We start from the raw sequence: 16,846 nt of genomic DNA on the forward strand, positions 1-16,846 counted from the left end.
AAAAAAAAAAAAAAAAAAATTTGCTATCTAAGAAGAAAAAAAAACTAAAAGGTAACTTCTGTTTGTCACCCTGAAGATTTCTGTTAGAGGAGTGAAAGTAACCACTTTCTGGTTACTTTAATATGTTTCAAAAAGTGGGGTTATATTTTAAGTATTTAGAAGTTAAGGTCAAGTCACTGTTAGATTTCTTGTGGTCCCTGACTTTCTTAGGAGTTCCACCAGCAGGAACTGCTCTGCTTGACGCTCAAGGATATGCAGCTGTTCTGACCGTAGAAGCCAGTGATGAACCACATGGAGTGTTAAGTTTTGCTCTTTCATCAAGATTTGTTTTGCTACAGGAGGCTAACATGACAATTCAGCTTTTCATCAACAGAGAATTTGGATCTCTAGGTTTGTGTTACTCTAGAATGAACGGAGTTTCCAGGCAGGTGCTTTTTTAATATTCTACTAGAGTGGATGAAAGCCATTGCTAGAATAAATCAGGGACAGGAAAACAATTAATATTTCTTAGTTCAGGACAGGATTTTATAACTTCTTTATTTTTGAAAGATTAAAGGAATTTATCTAGTGTCACAGAATGCTGTGCAACAAACCATCATAAACTCTCAGCAGCATATGGTAATGGGCCAGCCGGGGGTCCACTAACTGAGTCTGGGCTTGGCTAGGGTGGCTGTATTCCACGTGTCTCTCATTCTTCTCCTGGAACCAGTTGGGGCATAAGAAGGCAAGCAAAAACACGCCAGACCCCATAGGTCTAGGCTCAGAACTAGCGCACCATCACTTTTACCTTGTAGCCCAAATAAGTCACACAGTCAAACTCAAAGTAGAGGTAGGCAGGGATGCCTTGCTCACAGTGCAACATCACTGAGCCATTACATGGTAAAGGCCAAGAACAGAGGAAAGGGTGAAGAATTGGGGCCAATAATACAGCTACTGATGTGCTTTTAGGAAAGTCAACAAGTTCATAATGAGATACTATTTTTAATTTTAAATAATTTAAAAATCCCTTCCCATCCAATTCAATTAGGAGCCATTAATGTCACATATACCACAGTTCCTGGAATGTTGAGTCTAAAGAACCAAACAGAAGGAAACCTAGCTGAGCCAAATGTTGACTTTGTCCCAGTAATTGGCTTTCTGATTTTAGAAGAAGGGGCAACAGCAGCAGCCATCAACATTACTATACTTGAGGTAAAACGCTTATTTTGCTATTACTGTATTAAACGCGAATAACCACATAAAAAGTAGAAGTTGATTAAATGTTCTGGTGTCTTTAAATCAACTTATTTCTTTTTGTGACTTTTTTTTTAAAATTACACAGGGGATTCTTTTCTTGTCTAGATAGGCTGGTCTGTTGTTGTATATTTTATCACAGAAACAACTTGTGATAAAGAAAATTTCCTTAGGGCAGTCCCGTTTAAGATGTCATTGGCCTAAGAGATTCCAAAGGAGCATTTTGATTACTCCAAAGGATTCATTGGACCAGCAAAGCCATGTAGGTCAGCGACTTAGTTGTTAGGACCGGTTACACTGGAGATAGTGAGAAACTCACTAGAGGCTGATGGTATAAAATGTGATTATGGTCAAACTTAAAGTAGTCATTTCTGACTGAAATTGTGTTTTAAATGATTTTTCATGATGGGAAATCTTGTGTTGTTTTGGGACTTAGTGTTTCAACTACCTAAATTCATTTCCAAGAAGTTTATGAAAATAGTACATATGGAGAGGGTAGGACATGGTGTGTGGGGTGGAGGGGTAGGGGCAGGGAGAAAGAGAGAGAATGAATATTGCCTTAGAAAAATAATTTTCAGTTACTATGTATTTTGGGGTTCTATTTTTTCAAGTTTTAATTTTCTCAGAGGCCTTTTACTTTTACAAAATTATAAGTACTGTAAACCATCTACCATCTGAAATCAGTAATTCTTATTTTGTTGATTACTGTGGCACCGTGACCTAATATGGTAGTATGAGAACTCTAAAGCTGAAAGATGAAGGGTAATGTTATTTCAGTACGTGACATACAACACAAGGTTCCATAAAACTTTAAGGTAAGTCTTCTTCCAAATATATAATCTATTAATGTAATTGAATACAAATAAATGGATTATTCCTTAGATACGTTAGTTTTTTGTTGTTGTTGTTGTTTTTTGCGGTACGCGGGCCTCTCACTGTTGTGGCCTCTCCCGTTGTGGAGCACAGGCTCCGGACGCGCAGGCTCAGCAGCCATGGCTCACGGGCCCAGCTGCTCCGCATGTGGGATCTTCCCGGACCGGGACACGAACCCTTGTCCCCTGCATCGGCAGGTGGACTCTCAACCACTGCACCACCAGGGAAGCCCGATACGTTAGTTTTTAAAGCAGAAAATATATAGCTACCTTCAGAGGTCTGGTTTACAGTCTTGTTTTATGAACACAAGGTTTCAAAGTTTCCTTTTTTCTCCCCAGGTTTTTGCAGTCGTTTCTGTTCTCAGAGTAGCACAAGATTAAGAGACTGCAAGCCTGTATTTACAGAAATAAGCCAGCCTGGGGCATGATAGGGGAGAGTTCTTGCATGGAGGTGGGGAACAGTGCGGGTAGGTTGGGGACAGTTCCTTTTACATCACTGATTCTGTAACTCACATTTGTCCCTGTTTTACAGAAGATAGAAACTGTGACCTTCATTTTCTTATTTTTTCACATGCCAACACATCTCCATTAAATACAATGAAGAGAGAGGTGTATGTACTGATATTATATATTCATATATATACATTGGGTTTCTGTGTCACAATATTGTTGGCTGTCTGGTTACTACTGATGTGGGTTTTGCTCGTCCTCATGTTTTGAGCAGCTGCCTTATTAGTGATTAATAGTAATATTGTATTAAAATTAACCATCACAAATATCTGTCACTTTGTAGGGACTCTCTCTAGGCCAGGTACTCCATACACATTATTTTTAATCATTATTAAAATCCCCAAAGTAGCAGTTACTTCCCTCATTATAAAGATGCCAGAATTGAGGCCTTAAAATTTAAGTAACTCACCTAAAATTACAGAAATTTGGTACTAGGTCTCTTTGACTGAAAAGCCTATATTTTTCCTATAGTATTATTCTATTCCTCATTCTAATCATTGGATTAGAATCATTTTTTTAAGGTAATTAAAAAGGTAATTAAGGTAATTAAAAAATTTAGCTCTTATTATATTTAAGGTATACTAAGTTTGTATATTTATATAATTGGTTTACATATTATATTAGTCCAGGTAAAAAATGATATAATATTAGCAGTTTCATGTGGTTCAACCTAATAACCTATACAACTAGGTGTAAGTTTAATAATTTTATGTTTCTTTAAAAATTTCAGCTTTACTGAAGTATAATTAACCAGCACTGTATGGTAAACTTATGTAGAATCTAAAAAATATATAAAATTATAAGATATTTGAAGTGTCTGTTCTGTTGATTTGATATATGTTTACATTGTGAAAGAATTCCCCACATCTAGTTAATTAACACATCCATCACCTCATGTATTTATCTTTTTTTGTGTGTGAGAACATTTAAGTTCTGTTGTCCCAGCAAATTTAAATTGTACAGTACAGTGTTGTCAACTATAGTCACCATGTTTTACCTTAGATCCTCAGGCCTTACTCATCTTATAGCTGAGTTTGTACTCTTTTACCAGTCCCTCCCTATTCCCCCTGCAACCCCAGCCCAGCCACTGGCAACCAGTTTTCTGTGCTCTGTTTTTACGCGTATGACTTTATTTTAGATTCCACACCGTGCAGTATGTCTTCCTCTGTCTGGCTTATTTTCCTTAGCATGATGCCCTCAGGGTCCATCCGTGTTGTTAAAAATGGAAGGATTTCCTTCTTTCTTGTGGCTGAATAATATTCCATTTTATATATATACCACATCTTATCCATTCATCTGTTGATGGACACTTGGGTTGTTTCCATAACTTTGCTGCCGTGAATAATGCTGCAGTGAACATGGGAGTGCAGATACCGCTTCACTATTGTGTTTTCATTTCCTTTGGATAAATACCCAGGTGTGGGATTGCTGGTAGTTCTATTTTTAAGTTTCTGAGGAACCTTCATATTGTTTTGCACAGTGGCTGCACCAATTTACATTCCCACCAACAGTGTGAAGGGTTCTTCTTTTTCCACATTCTCACCAACACTTACCTCTTGTCTTTTTGATAATAGCCATTCTAATAAATGTAAGGCGAGGTCTCATTGTGGTTTTGACTTGCATTTCTATGAGGATTAGTGATGTTGAGCACCTTTTAATGTACAGGTCGGCCGTTTGTATTTCCTCCTTGGAAAAATTTCTATTCTGTCCCTCTTCACTTTAAATCAGATTATTTGTTGTTTTGCTATTGAGTTGTATGACTTTTTTAGATAAATTTTGGATATGTATGATTTGCAAATATTTTCTCCCATTCCGTAGGTCGCCTTTTCTTTTGTTGATGTTTTCTTTTGCTGTGCAGAAGCTTTTCAGTTTGATATAGTCCCGCTTGTTTATTTTTGCTTTTATTGCTTTTGCTTTTAGTGTTAAATCCAAAAAAATCATTGCCAAGACATGTTTATTTTTTCTGATTTAAATCTTTTCTACTCTATGTTTGCATTTTATGTTTTCTGTATACTATTTAAATATATATATTTATATTTAAAAGATAATTTTTCAAAACAGCTTGTAAGGTAATTAATTTGAGAGCATAATTATAGATAATTTAATGGGTGTAATTTTTGCAGGACGATGTACCAGAACTAGAAGAATATTTCCTTGTGAATTTAACTTATGTGGAACTTATCATGGCTCCTTTAACTTCATTTCCTCCTAGACTAGGTATGATGGGCTTTTTTGTTTGTTTCTGTTTACTCACTGCAAACGAAGTAAAGTTTCTTCATTTTTTAATCAGAAGTGATCATTGTGAAGTTTGCTAATGTCAGCTATATGTGTAAATATGTGAGCTTTTAGATTTATTTAAATTTAAAGACCATCGTATACTGTAGCTTTGTACATTGGACAGCATAAAGAAATTTAAAAATTGTATGATGCTTTTTAAACATTACAGTTATTTTATAACCAAATTTCTAGTCTTCAAAATAGAATTAGTTCTTATGAAGGCATTTTCCTTTTAAAATTTAATTTGCTATTTTCATTAGATCTCCAAACTCTCAGATGTTTTTATTTTCTCTTAGATTGAGTAGGGTGTTTGTTTGCTGTGTTCTCTGCTTCTTTTTTGACTTTTTATCTCTTTCTTTTCATGCTTTAGAAAAGACTCAGTTAATTCATTACAGACTGAAAGGTAAAACTTGAACCTTAGTACAACTTTATGTAGATTACTTTAAAAAGATATATTCCTATTATTAAAACACAAACTCTTGCTTACGATTTGGACATTTGATATTGGAAATTTTGTCTGCAAGTTTTAGGTGTGACCGCCTAGTGGGGGTTGGTGGTGAGTTGCCCTGAAATAGCCTGCTCCCCATCCCTTGGTTAGAACAGCGGTCCCCAGCCTTTTTGGCAACAGATACCGGTTTTGTGGAAGATAATTTTTCCAAGGACCAGGGTGGGGGTGGGGATGGTTTTGGGATGATTCAAGCACATTACATTTACTGTGCACTTTATTTCTATTATTATTACATTGTAATATATAATGAAATAATTATAGAACTCACCATAATGCAGAATCAGTGGGAGCCCTGAGCTTGTTTCACTTGTCACTCACTGATACGTTTTTTTTTTTTTAACATCTTTATTGGAGTATAATTGCTTTACAATGGTGTGTTAGTTTCTGCTTTATAACACAGTGAATCAGCTATACATATACATACATCCCCATATCTCCTCTGTCTTGCATCTCCCTCCCACCCTCCCTACCCCACCCTTCTGGGTGGTCACAAAGCACTGAGCTGATCTCCCTGTGCTATGTGGCTGCTTCCCACTAGCTATCTATTTTACATGTGGTAGTATATATAAGTCCATGCCACTCTCTCATTTCGTCCCAGCTTACCCTTCCCCCTTCCCGTGTCCTCAGGTCCATTCTCTACATCTGCGTCTTTATTCCTGTCCTGCCGCTAGGTTCTTCAGAACCACTTTTTTTTTTTTTTAGATTCCATATATATGTTAGCATACGGTATTTGTTTTTCTCTTTCTGACTTACTTCACTCTGTATGACAGTCTCTAGGCCCATCCACCTCACTAAAAATAACTCAATTTTGTTTCTTTTTAAGGGTGAGTAATATTCCATTGTATATATGTGCCACATCTTCTTTAACTGATAGGGTTTTGATATTAGTCTGCAAGCAATTGATTTATTATGATCTCTGTGTAGTCAAACCTCTCTGCTAATGATAATCTGTATTTGCAGCCACTCCCCAGTGCTAGCATCACTGCCTCAGCTCCGCCTCGGATCATCAGGCATTAGATTCTCACAAGGAGCACGCAACCTATATCCCTCGCATGCGCAGTTTATAGTAGGGCTTGCGCTCCTATGAGAATCTAATGCCGCTGCTGATCTGACAGGAGGTGGAGCTCAGGCGGTAATGCGAGCGATGGTGAGCGGCTATAAATACAGATGAAGCTTCACTCGCTTACCTGCCTGCCGCTCACCTCCTGCTATGTGGCCTGGTTCCTAACAGGCCACGGACTGCTACTAGTCTGTGGCCTGGGGGTTGGGGACCCCTGGGTTAGAAGGTGCTCTGGGCAGAGGGAAAATTAGTCTGAGTTAAAGGGGGAGAAGCATGGCCTGAGGGGCCTGAGCAGGGGCCTGAGGAATGGGAGTTCCTCACTCACTTCTGAGGCTCAGTATGACAACTTTGCAAATAGCAAAAGGGAATAATCAGTTTTTAACATATTATTATATTATTACTTGGAAAGTGTCCATTTTTATGCAAAAGAAATATATGATTCCAACAACTAGGCTGTTTACATCAAGCAATTATTACAAGTTAATTATTGTTCACACTAAGAAAACTGACAGAGTACATCATATTTCCTTACACTCAGAGGTAATTTGAATAGTTTAACTTTTGATAAGTGCTTTCTAATGCTCCTGTTTCAAGTGCTTTGTATATTAGTACCATTATTCCTTATGTTTGCCCATTTTATAGATGGGGGAGCTGAGCTAAGTGCCATGCCGAAGTCAAACAGCTAGGAACTGACGGGGCTGGGCTTGTGCTCTGTAGCTTCTAGCTTGATGGGCACAAATCCTGATTTTATATTCTTTCTTCAACGTTGTTGATCCCTTCACTCAGAGAGAATTCCACTTTCCTTACCCATTCTTCACCCAGACAGCTGTCATACGTATCCGAGAGTAAGGTGGACCTTCTGAAATTTAAAAGATAAAGGATGAACATATTAAAGAACAGAACAAAACAGTAATAGGGTTAGTTACTATTTCAAGATTGAATAATGGATATTGGTAACATACTGAGCTTGGTGGACAGAATACAGAATAAAAAGGGATAAGAGAAATTTACTTTAAGCTTAGTCTTTATTCCACCTAACCTTCCTCCATCTTTCCTACCTTCTCAACTTCTGTTTGTATCCCTGTATCTCTCTGTCTCTTTTTCACACCTGTATTTTTCTCTGCAGCACGTCCTGCCTTTCTCTTCCCATTTTTCCCTCCTCTTTCTACTCCTTGTAACTATCCCCATTTTCCTTTCCTCTTGAAATGGATTAAAATAATAGAAATTAACCGTAACTTCAGTTGCTTATTTTATACTGTTCTCAGTTGATTAGATTTCTGTAAGTCAGTGGTTCTTGTTAGCAAAAGTTTCCTCATTCACAAGTTATTAAGTATTTATGTCTTATTTTCTTAAACATTTTTTGAGTAATGTTGGCAATACCTCTATGTTAGGAATTATATAATACCAAAGGTCTTTAAATTCTATATCAACGAATTCTCTTTTTAACTACTTACATTTATTTAAAGGTATGTTTTTGTGCTTTTTCAGATTCAGAGGGCTTGACTGCACAAATTATTATTGATGCCAATGACGGTGCTCGAGGCATGATTGAGTGGCAACAGAGCAGGTAAACCGAAGCCTGCGTAAGAGCCCTTTTCTGAGTTTCAGATTCTCTACTATCTACTGAATAAAAGCTTATAAGGAAAAATGAATGTATTCTTTTTATTATAGATTTGAAGTAAACGAAACCCAAAGAAGTTTAACACTGGTAGCCCAGAGGAGCAAAGGGACTCTTGGCCACGTTTCCTTGTTTGTGTATGCCCAGAATTTGGAAGCACAGCTGGGGCTGGATTACGTCTTTACCCCAATGGTGAACTCATTGAGAATTATAGTGATTTAGGCCCTGTAAATAAGTTAATCTTGAAATAATTAACTACTGTATATTCCATAGTAAATTAGGGAAGAAGATTTCTACATGGTGGAATAGCTCTCTTCACTATTTTGGTAAATTGTATAAATTAAACTTTCAGTACTGTTTTAAAGATTCTTCTGTATTTTACTTCATTCATTATTTTATTGTAATATTTGATACCCACTTCTTATTAATTTACTACCTTATTGCAGTATTTGATACTGGAGAACACACATTATTGTGTTACACAATTTATATCATTAGATGACCTTTCCAGAGTGTTTCTTACGCTTCTTGAAAATGTTAACTCTTCCATTTCTTTGTTTTACTTTACCGAAACACCTTTAGTGTTTGAAAATGTTCATCTTGTCTCTTCGTGCCTTTTACTGCTTAGTCAAATGTTTCCTTTCTTCCTCCACAACTTCTACTTTTTAAACTTAATATTGTAAGTTTAAATAAAAAGAGATCATGGAAAAGTAAGGGGAAAATCCTGTAAATAGGTTAGTTCACATTCAAAAGTATATTGTATTTATTTCCAAACATTTAAAAAAAACTCAGAGTGTATTTAAATATAATACTGCTACTTTTACTTTTTTGACCAGATTCTTCATTTTGCTAATGGAGAAAGGTATAAACATGTTGACATCATGATTCTTGATGATGACATTCCGGAAGGAGATGAAGCATTTCAGCTGATATTAACAAATCCTTCTCCTGGACTGGAGCTGGGGGAAAATATTATAGGTAGTTGATGATTTCTTATACACAGCTCCTTTTCACCCCTTCACTCCTGAGTGAGCCACAGGCTATGGGTGATGCACTGACACCATCCGCCGCAGTCACACATTAGCATTTTACAATTTTTTTCATGTAGGTCTTACTTTTTTACTTTGATTGCTAGGTATTGTTGCTATTATGAATGAGGTCCGTTTTTATTATATTTTTAAATGGTTATACCTGATATATAGAGGTATTACAATAATCTTTTTGAATGCATGCTCCAAAGCAGACTTCCTAGCTTTGAGTACCAGTACTGCCACATCCTAACTTGTGAATTTCCACAGATTGCCTGTCTGTGCTTCAATCATCAGTTCTTAAAATGAGAATGATAATATAATCAACCCCATAGGGTTATTGTGAGAATTAAATGAGTTAATAATATAGGTTAAGCAACTTGTAAGATCTCAGTAGTATTAGTTGTTGTTTCGGCTATTATTATTAACATTATTAGTAGTGGTGGTAGAAAGTAGAAAGCTCTTGATTTCTGAAGGTTACTCACCTTATATTTTAAACTCTTATAATAGTTCTAACAATTTTTTTCTCTTGCCTTTTCTAAGAAGACAATCATGACGTCTAGAAAATAGTGACAGTCTTGGCAATTCCTTTCCATTGCTTTTATACCTGTTACCGGCCTGTTAGCTCCAGGACGATGCTGAATAACAGTAGCAGTGATGACAGGCGTCATTGTCTTGTTCTGTTTTTAGTGGCAACCCTTCTAATGTTTCAACATTAAGTTTAATACTTTCTATTGGCTTCTGAGACATACCACTTCATCAGGTTGAGGAAGCTGTCTTTTATTTCAAGATTACTAAGTGTTTGTATTTATATCATGAGTGAATGTGGAATTTCATTAGGTGCCTTTTAAAATTTCTCTTGTTTTTAAGATGATCTAGAAAAGAGTTGGCCTGGTTTACAATGAAACATGCACATGCTTCTCACTACTTACAACCCATTCTATTTTCATTTATTGTTTTAATATTTTTATTTGACAGCCTTAATCACTGTCCTTGCTAATGATGATGGCCCTGGAGTTCTAGCATTTAACAACAGTGAGCACTTTTTCCTACGAGAACCGACAGCTCTCTACATCCAGGAGAGTGTGGCAGTGTTGTACATTGTTCGGGAACCTGGACAGGGACTGTTCGGAACTGTGACAGTTCAGTTCATTGTGACAGAAGTGAATTCTTCAATGGAGTCGAAAGATCTGACTCCTTCCAAAGGCTATATTGTTTTAGAAGAAGGTGTTCGTTTCAAGGTACAGGATGAACCTTTACTGAGAATGAATGATTAATAGTTACAAAATAATTTTCTTCTGGAGGAGCACCCTAGATCTTAGAAAGAAAAAAAAAAATCCAGGGGCTTCCCTGGGGGCGCAGTGGTTGAGGGTCTGCCTGCTGGTGCATGGGACACGGGTTCGTGACCCGGTCCGGAAGGATCCCACATGCCGCGGAGCTGCTGGACCCGTGAGCCATGGCCGCTGAGCCTGTGCGTCCGGAGCCTGTGCTCCGCAACGGGAGAGGCCACAACAGTGAGAGGCCCATGTACCAAAAAAAAAAAAAAAAAAAAAAAAATCCAGCTTAGGTGTTAGGTAAAGACGTGATTAGATTACCACGTGAAAGTGCTCTAGTGCTGTATTGTCTACATAGAGTGCAACCGGAGAAATTTGCTCCATTAATAGAGTAGTGGAATGCGCAAATAATAAAGAAAATATGCATATTGCTGCTTTAAGTGTTAAGTATATTTAAATGGCATACTTCACTTTATATTGTCTATAAATCATAAACTAAAAGAAACTCCAAGCTATTCATTGCAGTCATTAAGCCATAGCCAGTCATTCTTTTGCCACATTTTCATTAAACAAAATACAACTGCTTCCTTCAGACTGCTTATTTGAGAAGCAAATATCCTTTGTAAACAGGAATAGCTTATTGGGGGAAAAATGCTGGATTTGGGATTAATCATAAATGTGAACTATACTTGTAGACGTTTACCTTCTGAAACTTCTATTTCTGTATATTAGTAATTTTCTGTTCCTACTACTAAATTTTATTTTTAAGACACAGTTTAAGTTTAAAATAACTAATTGTATTAGCTTAAGATATTTTTTAAGCCAGCTATATAAAGTATAATTCTAAAATAATATACTTTAAACTATTTCATCTAAAAGCAGTCCACCTAATTATTAATTTTATTTATGATCAGTTTGTATAAACTTCCATACATTTTTGAATTCATATTCAGTTGCATGTCTAATTTTTTCATGTTTCTGGAAATTTAGAACCTTTAATTGATTTATTCAAGGACACATCTTGATATAGATAAAAAGAATTCAAATTTGAAGTATTTTATGAATTTGCTATTTTTTTACATTCACATGCCTTTTTTAAAAGTTTTAAATTTTATTTCATTTAATTTTTTGTATATTTTAAATTTATTATATTTGTATTGTGTTTTATTCTTAAAAGACTCTTTTTCAAAGTGTGTTTAAAGACCTTTCGGTTCATTAGGCAAATTAAATTTTAGAGCAAATTGGATTAAATCGATTTTTCTCTCACCCACAAAATTATCTTTTTCTCCACATGTTTTTATTCTGAGGTATAAACAGTAAAATATAAAAATCTTAAGCGTATGGCTCAGTGACTTTAAAAATATGTATACACCAGTGTAACAACCACTTGGATTAGTATATTAAACATTAAACAAACCATCACACAGAAGTTTCCTTCTTGTCCCTTACCCTCCCCAGAGGAAAGTGCTTTCTGGTTTCTGTCACTGAAGACTCATTTGCTAATTCTTGAACTTCTTATAAATAGAACCATACAGTATGTATTCTTTTCATGTCTGACTTCTTTTGGTCAACATCATTTTTGGTTGCACACATGAGTAGTTGGTTCTTTTTTTATTGCTCAGTACATTTCATTGAATAGACCACTGTTTGTTTATCCATTCTTCTGTTGATAAACATGTGGGTTGTTTCTGATTTGTGCCTGCTGTGGCTATACTGCTTTTTAAGAGTGAATTCTAGGCTAGAAACAAGACTTAATGCAGTTACATAGCCAGGGCAGGATAAAGCAGTAGCAAAAATGAAGATCTAAATTTAATTTTTTAATCTCAGTGATGTTTTCAAATGCCATAGATTTTATTTTTAGACATTTCAGTTAGACTGTGTCACAGTGTTGATAATCTTGAAAGTTGTAACTTGAAACAGTTGTAACTATTACTTTATGAGGATCAGTATTAAAGTAAAAACGAGGTACTGTTTTCCAAAAATACTATTTTGTTGTCATAAATGTTTAGCAAATTACTCTGTATGTGTGTTGCTGAATTCTAGTAACTTTATCTTTTGATTGTGTTTTCAGGCCCTACACATATCAGCCATATTGGACACGGAACCAGAGATGGATGAGCATTTTGTCTGTACCTTGTTTAATCCGACTGGAGGTGCTAGACTAGGGGCCCGTGTTCAAACCCTGATAACAGTTTTGCAAAACCAGGCCCCTTTGGGGCTATTCAGTATCTCTGCAGTTGCAAATAGGTATAATTTATTCGTAAGGAAATTGTTACTTCTGAAGCTAAGTAGGAAATAACTTTTGACATAAAGAAAATGCAGAAGAAAACTGATCTCTGACTCTCGTAATGGGGACTTTTAAAATGAGCTCTAGCAGATAGATCGAGAGAGGCCATATGTCCTCTCATAACAGGGAGCATCAAAAACCTAATCATGTGCTGTACAATGGTGTCATTAGAATTCTTATTTTCTCAGAATCCACACTTTCAGGTAAAAGCACTATTTTGTGTTTTCAGTAATAATAAAAAGCAAGAAATAGTTTAACTTATATTTAGCTGCTCAAACCAAATGAATGACTCTTCAAACATATATTAACATGATTATAGTTTAAAAATTCCCTCTGGAAACTGACAATTTTTTTTTATATCTTATAAATATTCTAATAGATCTAGTTTTATTAATATGTCAAGAATTTCCTGATTCATTTTTTCTCTGTAAAATGTTTTTAGTTTATGTGAGAAGAAACTTAAGAATGACAAAGCTTTATTTATTTTAGAATATGTAGTGTGAAGTTACTGAAGTTACTGACCCTCAGTATTTTCTTACTATCATAAGTATCAGATAATAGTGCTTTTTAAATGTCTTCATAAATGAATATTTTTGAGCTCTAGAGTCTAGCCTTCCTCCTGTATAAAATTTGTGGTTGGATGTCACCTTGACTTGCGTAAATTTAAAAGTGTATTAAATATATACTAGCAATGTGATGTAGGTATTTAACATGTAGAAATTACATGCTTTTTCAGCTTTCTGCAACTGTTTGTTTCTTTTAGAGCCACCTCTGTAGACACTGAAGAAGCCAACAGGACTGTATATTTAAATGTGTCACGTACTAATGGCATTGATTTAGCTGTGAGTGTGGAGTGGGAGACAGTTTCTGAAACAGCCTTTGGCATGAGTACGTTTAGTTTCTTATAAAAACAAAATTCTATAACCAAGAAAGATTGCATATATAAGATTTACATTTTCCCCCATGAATTGTATCTTACAAATCTGTTGAAAATGGAGAACAGATATCTAATTCTTTTACTGCATTCACAGATATTTGTTGAATGCCTGTCCTGTGACAGGCATGGTACTGAACTCATGGAACTTAGAATTTAGGGGGAGACAGAAATAAATAAGTAAAAATCAATGTGTAGTTTGAGTATAATAAATGTTTTAAAGGTCAAGTTCTAAGTGTTGTGAGAACATCAAGGAATGCTTCCGAGGGGAATCATTGTTTGAACTGAGACTTAATGATGAGTAGGGATTATGCAAAGACTTGAGTTGGAGGAACATAGAAGAGAAAGCGGGAAGCTATCAAGGTAGAAGTCTAGAGTGGGCACTGGGTTTAGAAATAAGGGAGAGTGCTGAGTTTGGAGAGCTAGATAAGACTAGATCATTCAAGAACTTGAAGAATATATCACATACATTAGTCTTTATCTTAGGGTTATGGAAAGTCTCTGAGTGGTCTAGGCATGAGGGAGGGTTCCTATGTATAGATGTGGGGTGGTCTGATCACATTTGCACTTGGAAGGTATCATTCTTGGTGCCAGGTAAAGAATGGATTGGCACAGGAGAAATTAGAGGATGAAGGGAGACAAGCAAAAGGGCAACAGATGATGGTAGCTTGGACTGGGTGATGGACTGGATGTGAAGAAGGTACCTGAGATGACTCTTACGTTTCTAGCTTGTGCAGTTGGATGGAGATTCCTGCCGTTCAGTAAGAAAGGGAGTGCCTAATGGAAACAAGGTGTTACTTTGGTGAGGGGAGTAAAATATTTGAATTTGAGTTAACTTTTTAGAAGATATTTCTCTAGACTCAAAAGAAGATCTCTGCTGGAGAGATAAATTTGGGAACCTTTAGCAGGCATATTGTTTTTAAAGTCATGGAAGTTGACGTAAAAACCTGGAAAGCGAGGATGAAGATAGGGAAGAGGACTCAGACTGAGTCAAATTGAATGACTAGGGAGAGGAGAAGGGGACTTCAGAGACCTGGTGAGAAACCCAGGGGAATGCAGGATTGCAGGCAGCAGTGAAAGAGCGTTTTAAAAAGAAAGGAGTGGTAAATCGTGTCAGTTGCTGGTGAGAAGTCCAGTAAGATGAGGACTGAAAAAATACTCATTGTCATTAGCAATGTAGAAGACATAAAATCACAAGAGCTATTTGTATAGAGGGATGTGGACCGAATAACATTTTGAGTGGAGGTGAGAGAATGCAGGCCTCAAATATGTACAACTAGTTCAAGAAGTATGGCTGAGAAGGGGAGGATCTAGTTAGAGTAGTGATGGGGTGTAGGAGTCAGGGTTTTTGTTTATTTATGTAGTTTGAAGAGACCTAAGCATGTGTAAATGCTGATGGAAAAGGCCTGGTAAGTAGAGAAGGACTGAATATTTAGAAGAGAAGTGATAATTAATAGACAATGGCCTGGAAGCCAGGAAGAGATGGGATCCAAAAAAGAAAGATTATGGTTTCTAATTCAGAGTTATCTCATTATAGTTTGGGTTCTGCATGTGTTTTGTGGAAGTGCTTGTGGGAGTATGTGTTGGAGGTTCTTAAATGTCAGCAGGCATTGTTTATTCTTCATTCACCATCTTCCGGAATTACGGTAGGGGAGGATTTGACCGTGTGGTCCACTTCAGTGCAAAACATTGAGACTCTTAATGCAAAAGCTGTAGTGTGCCTTTAAAAGGTGGCAAAGCAGGAATCTAAAATATTGGATTTCTAGGACAGGATATCACCAATGGATAGTACATAAAAGGCACTGACATTATGACTTCATCAACTGGTAATCTAAAAATGATCAATAATTTACAAGGAGCCTAGGTTTCAACTTTGACATTTGTTCTTGGTGCATCATGTTCACACCATTAACTAAAGTTTAAAAAGAACTAACTTTCTATGGGAAACTGTCATGATAATAGAACACACAAGGTGTTTTAAAGGTATTCTTCATTAGGCAGGAATTTTTTGTTTCTGTCTTTGTTTAGTTGTAGCACAGAATTTTAGGACATGTACCTGTTATAGCAGGCTGATAAAACTTGATAGCTACTTGCAGTAGGTGAATCTGCTTTGGCATTCTTAAAATATACAACATGTAAAGTTAGAAATCATTGGATGGGAGTAGTTTCAAATTAATAGTGTAAGTTTTAAAAACTTATCATTTGCAGGTTTCCATAAAAGGTGTTTATTATTTCTAAATTTCTCTGTTATATTTTCATCATCTTTATGAAAGCTGATAAAAATCATACTGAACGTATTTCCTTTTAAAGTATAAGTTCAGTATTTATTTATAAATATACCCTGGAAAAAAGTCTTTGTGGGTTTAGAGCACAGTGTTAACAATTTTTCTTGTCTTTGGGTATTGATATTTTTAGTTACTATCTATTTTGAAGTTCTCTAGTTTGTTTCTTCTCTGTCTTTCTCGTACACATACACTTACCATGGAAGCGTTTTCACTTCTAGTAACAAACTCACTAGTTTCACTATTTAAACAATAAACAGAATAAAGTTTGGAGAGGATTTTACAGAAGCAAATCACGATTTATGTTTTTCAGGGGGAATGGATGTTAAGTTTTCTATATTTCAAAGTTTTTTGGATGCATCGGCTTCTGGCTGGTGTTTCTTTACTTTGGAAGATTCAGTATATGGTATAATGTTAAGAAAATTGTCTTCTACTGTTTACCGATGGCAAGGGATTTTTGTTCCACTTGAGGTAAACATCACTTATTTTATGGTACACAAACTATAATGTACATATAGATTTTGGATGCCCCGTGAATTACTGTTATTCCTTGTTTCCTAGGATTTACATATAGAAAATCCTAAAACTTGTGAGGCCTTTAATATGGGTCTTTCCCCCTACTTTGTGATTACTCATGAAGAAAGAAATGAAGAAAAGCCTTCTGTTAACAGTGTGTATACATTCACATCTGGATTCAAATTATTCCTGGTAAAAAAAACACTTCACTTTTTTTTGTAGATTGCTTTATTTAAAAGAAAAATCAGATTCTTGAGATTGAGCTAAATAGAAGATAGTGTATGTTCTATGTTAATGTGATAAGGGGTTTTTGGCAAATTGATACACATTTTAGCAAGGCGTCTTAATCCAGGGATATTTTGGTCTCTCTTGAAATGACATCTGGATATGCATACCTGGGGATCAGAATGATTTTTCAAGTTTTGAACTTCAAATATTTACTCAGAC

The 16,846-nt window shown here is 35.8% G+C and overlaps 1 protein-coding gene across 1 annotated transcript in view; it reads left to right on the forward strand.

Moving 5' to 3' along the window:
• ADGRV1 (adhesion G protein-coupled receptor V1) overlaps positions 1-16,846 on the forward strand; it is a 510,622-nt gene that overhangs the window by 102,479 nt on the left and 391,297 nt on the right. Inside the window, exons 37-48 of the mRNA XM_024734350.1 lie at positions 211-390; positions 1,028-1,191; positions 4,739-4,832; positions 5,263-5,295; positions 7,949-8,027; positions 8,132-8,270; positions 8,915-9,056; positions 10,085-10,347; positions 12,452-12,627; positions 13,431-13,555; positions 16,197-16,354; positions 16,445-16,591. Of these exons, the coding sequence (XP_024590118.1) occupies positions 211-390; positions 1,028-1,191; positions 4,739-4,832; positions 5,263-5,295; positions 7,949-8,027; positions 8,132-8,270; positions 8,915-9,056; positions 10,085-10,347; positions 12,452-12,627; positions 13,431-13,555; positions 16,197-16,354; positions 16,445-16,591 (1,700 nt within the window). The remainder of the gene's footprint in view (positions 1-210; positions 391-1,027; positions 1,192-4,738; positions 4,833-5,262; positions 5,296-7,948; positions 8,028-8,131; positions 8,271-8,914; positions 9,057-10,084; positions 10,348-12,451; positions 12,628-13,430; positions 13,556-16,196; positions 16,355-16,444; positions 16,592-16,846) is intronic.

Source organism: Neophocaena asiaeorientalis, unplaced genomic scaffold, assembly GCF_003031525.2.
Source record: "Neophocaena asiaeorientalis asiaeorientalis breed wild unplaced genomic scaffold, Neophocaena_asiaeorientalis_V1.1 scaffold184, whole genome shotgun sequence".
In the NCBI taxonomy this organism is placed as follows: domain Eukaryota; kingdom Metazoa; phylum Chordata; class Mammalia; order Artiodactyla; family Phocoenidae; genus Neophocaena; species Neophocaena asiaeorientalis.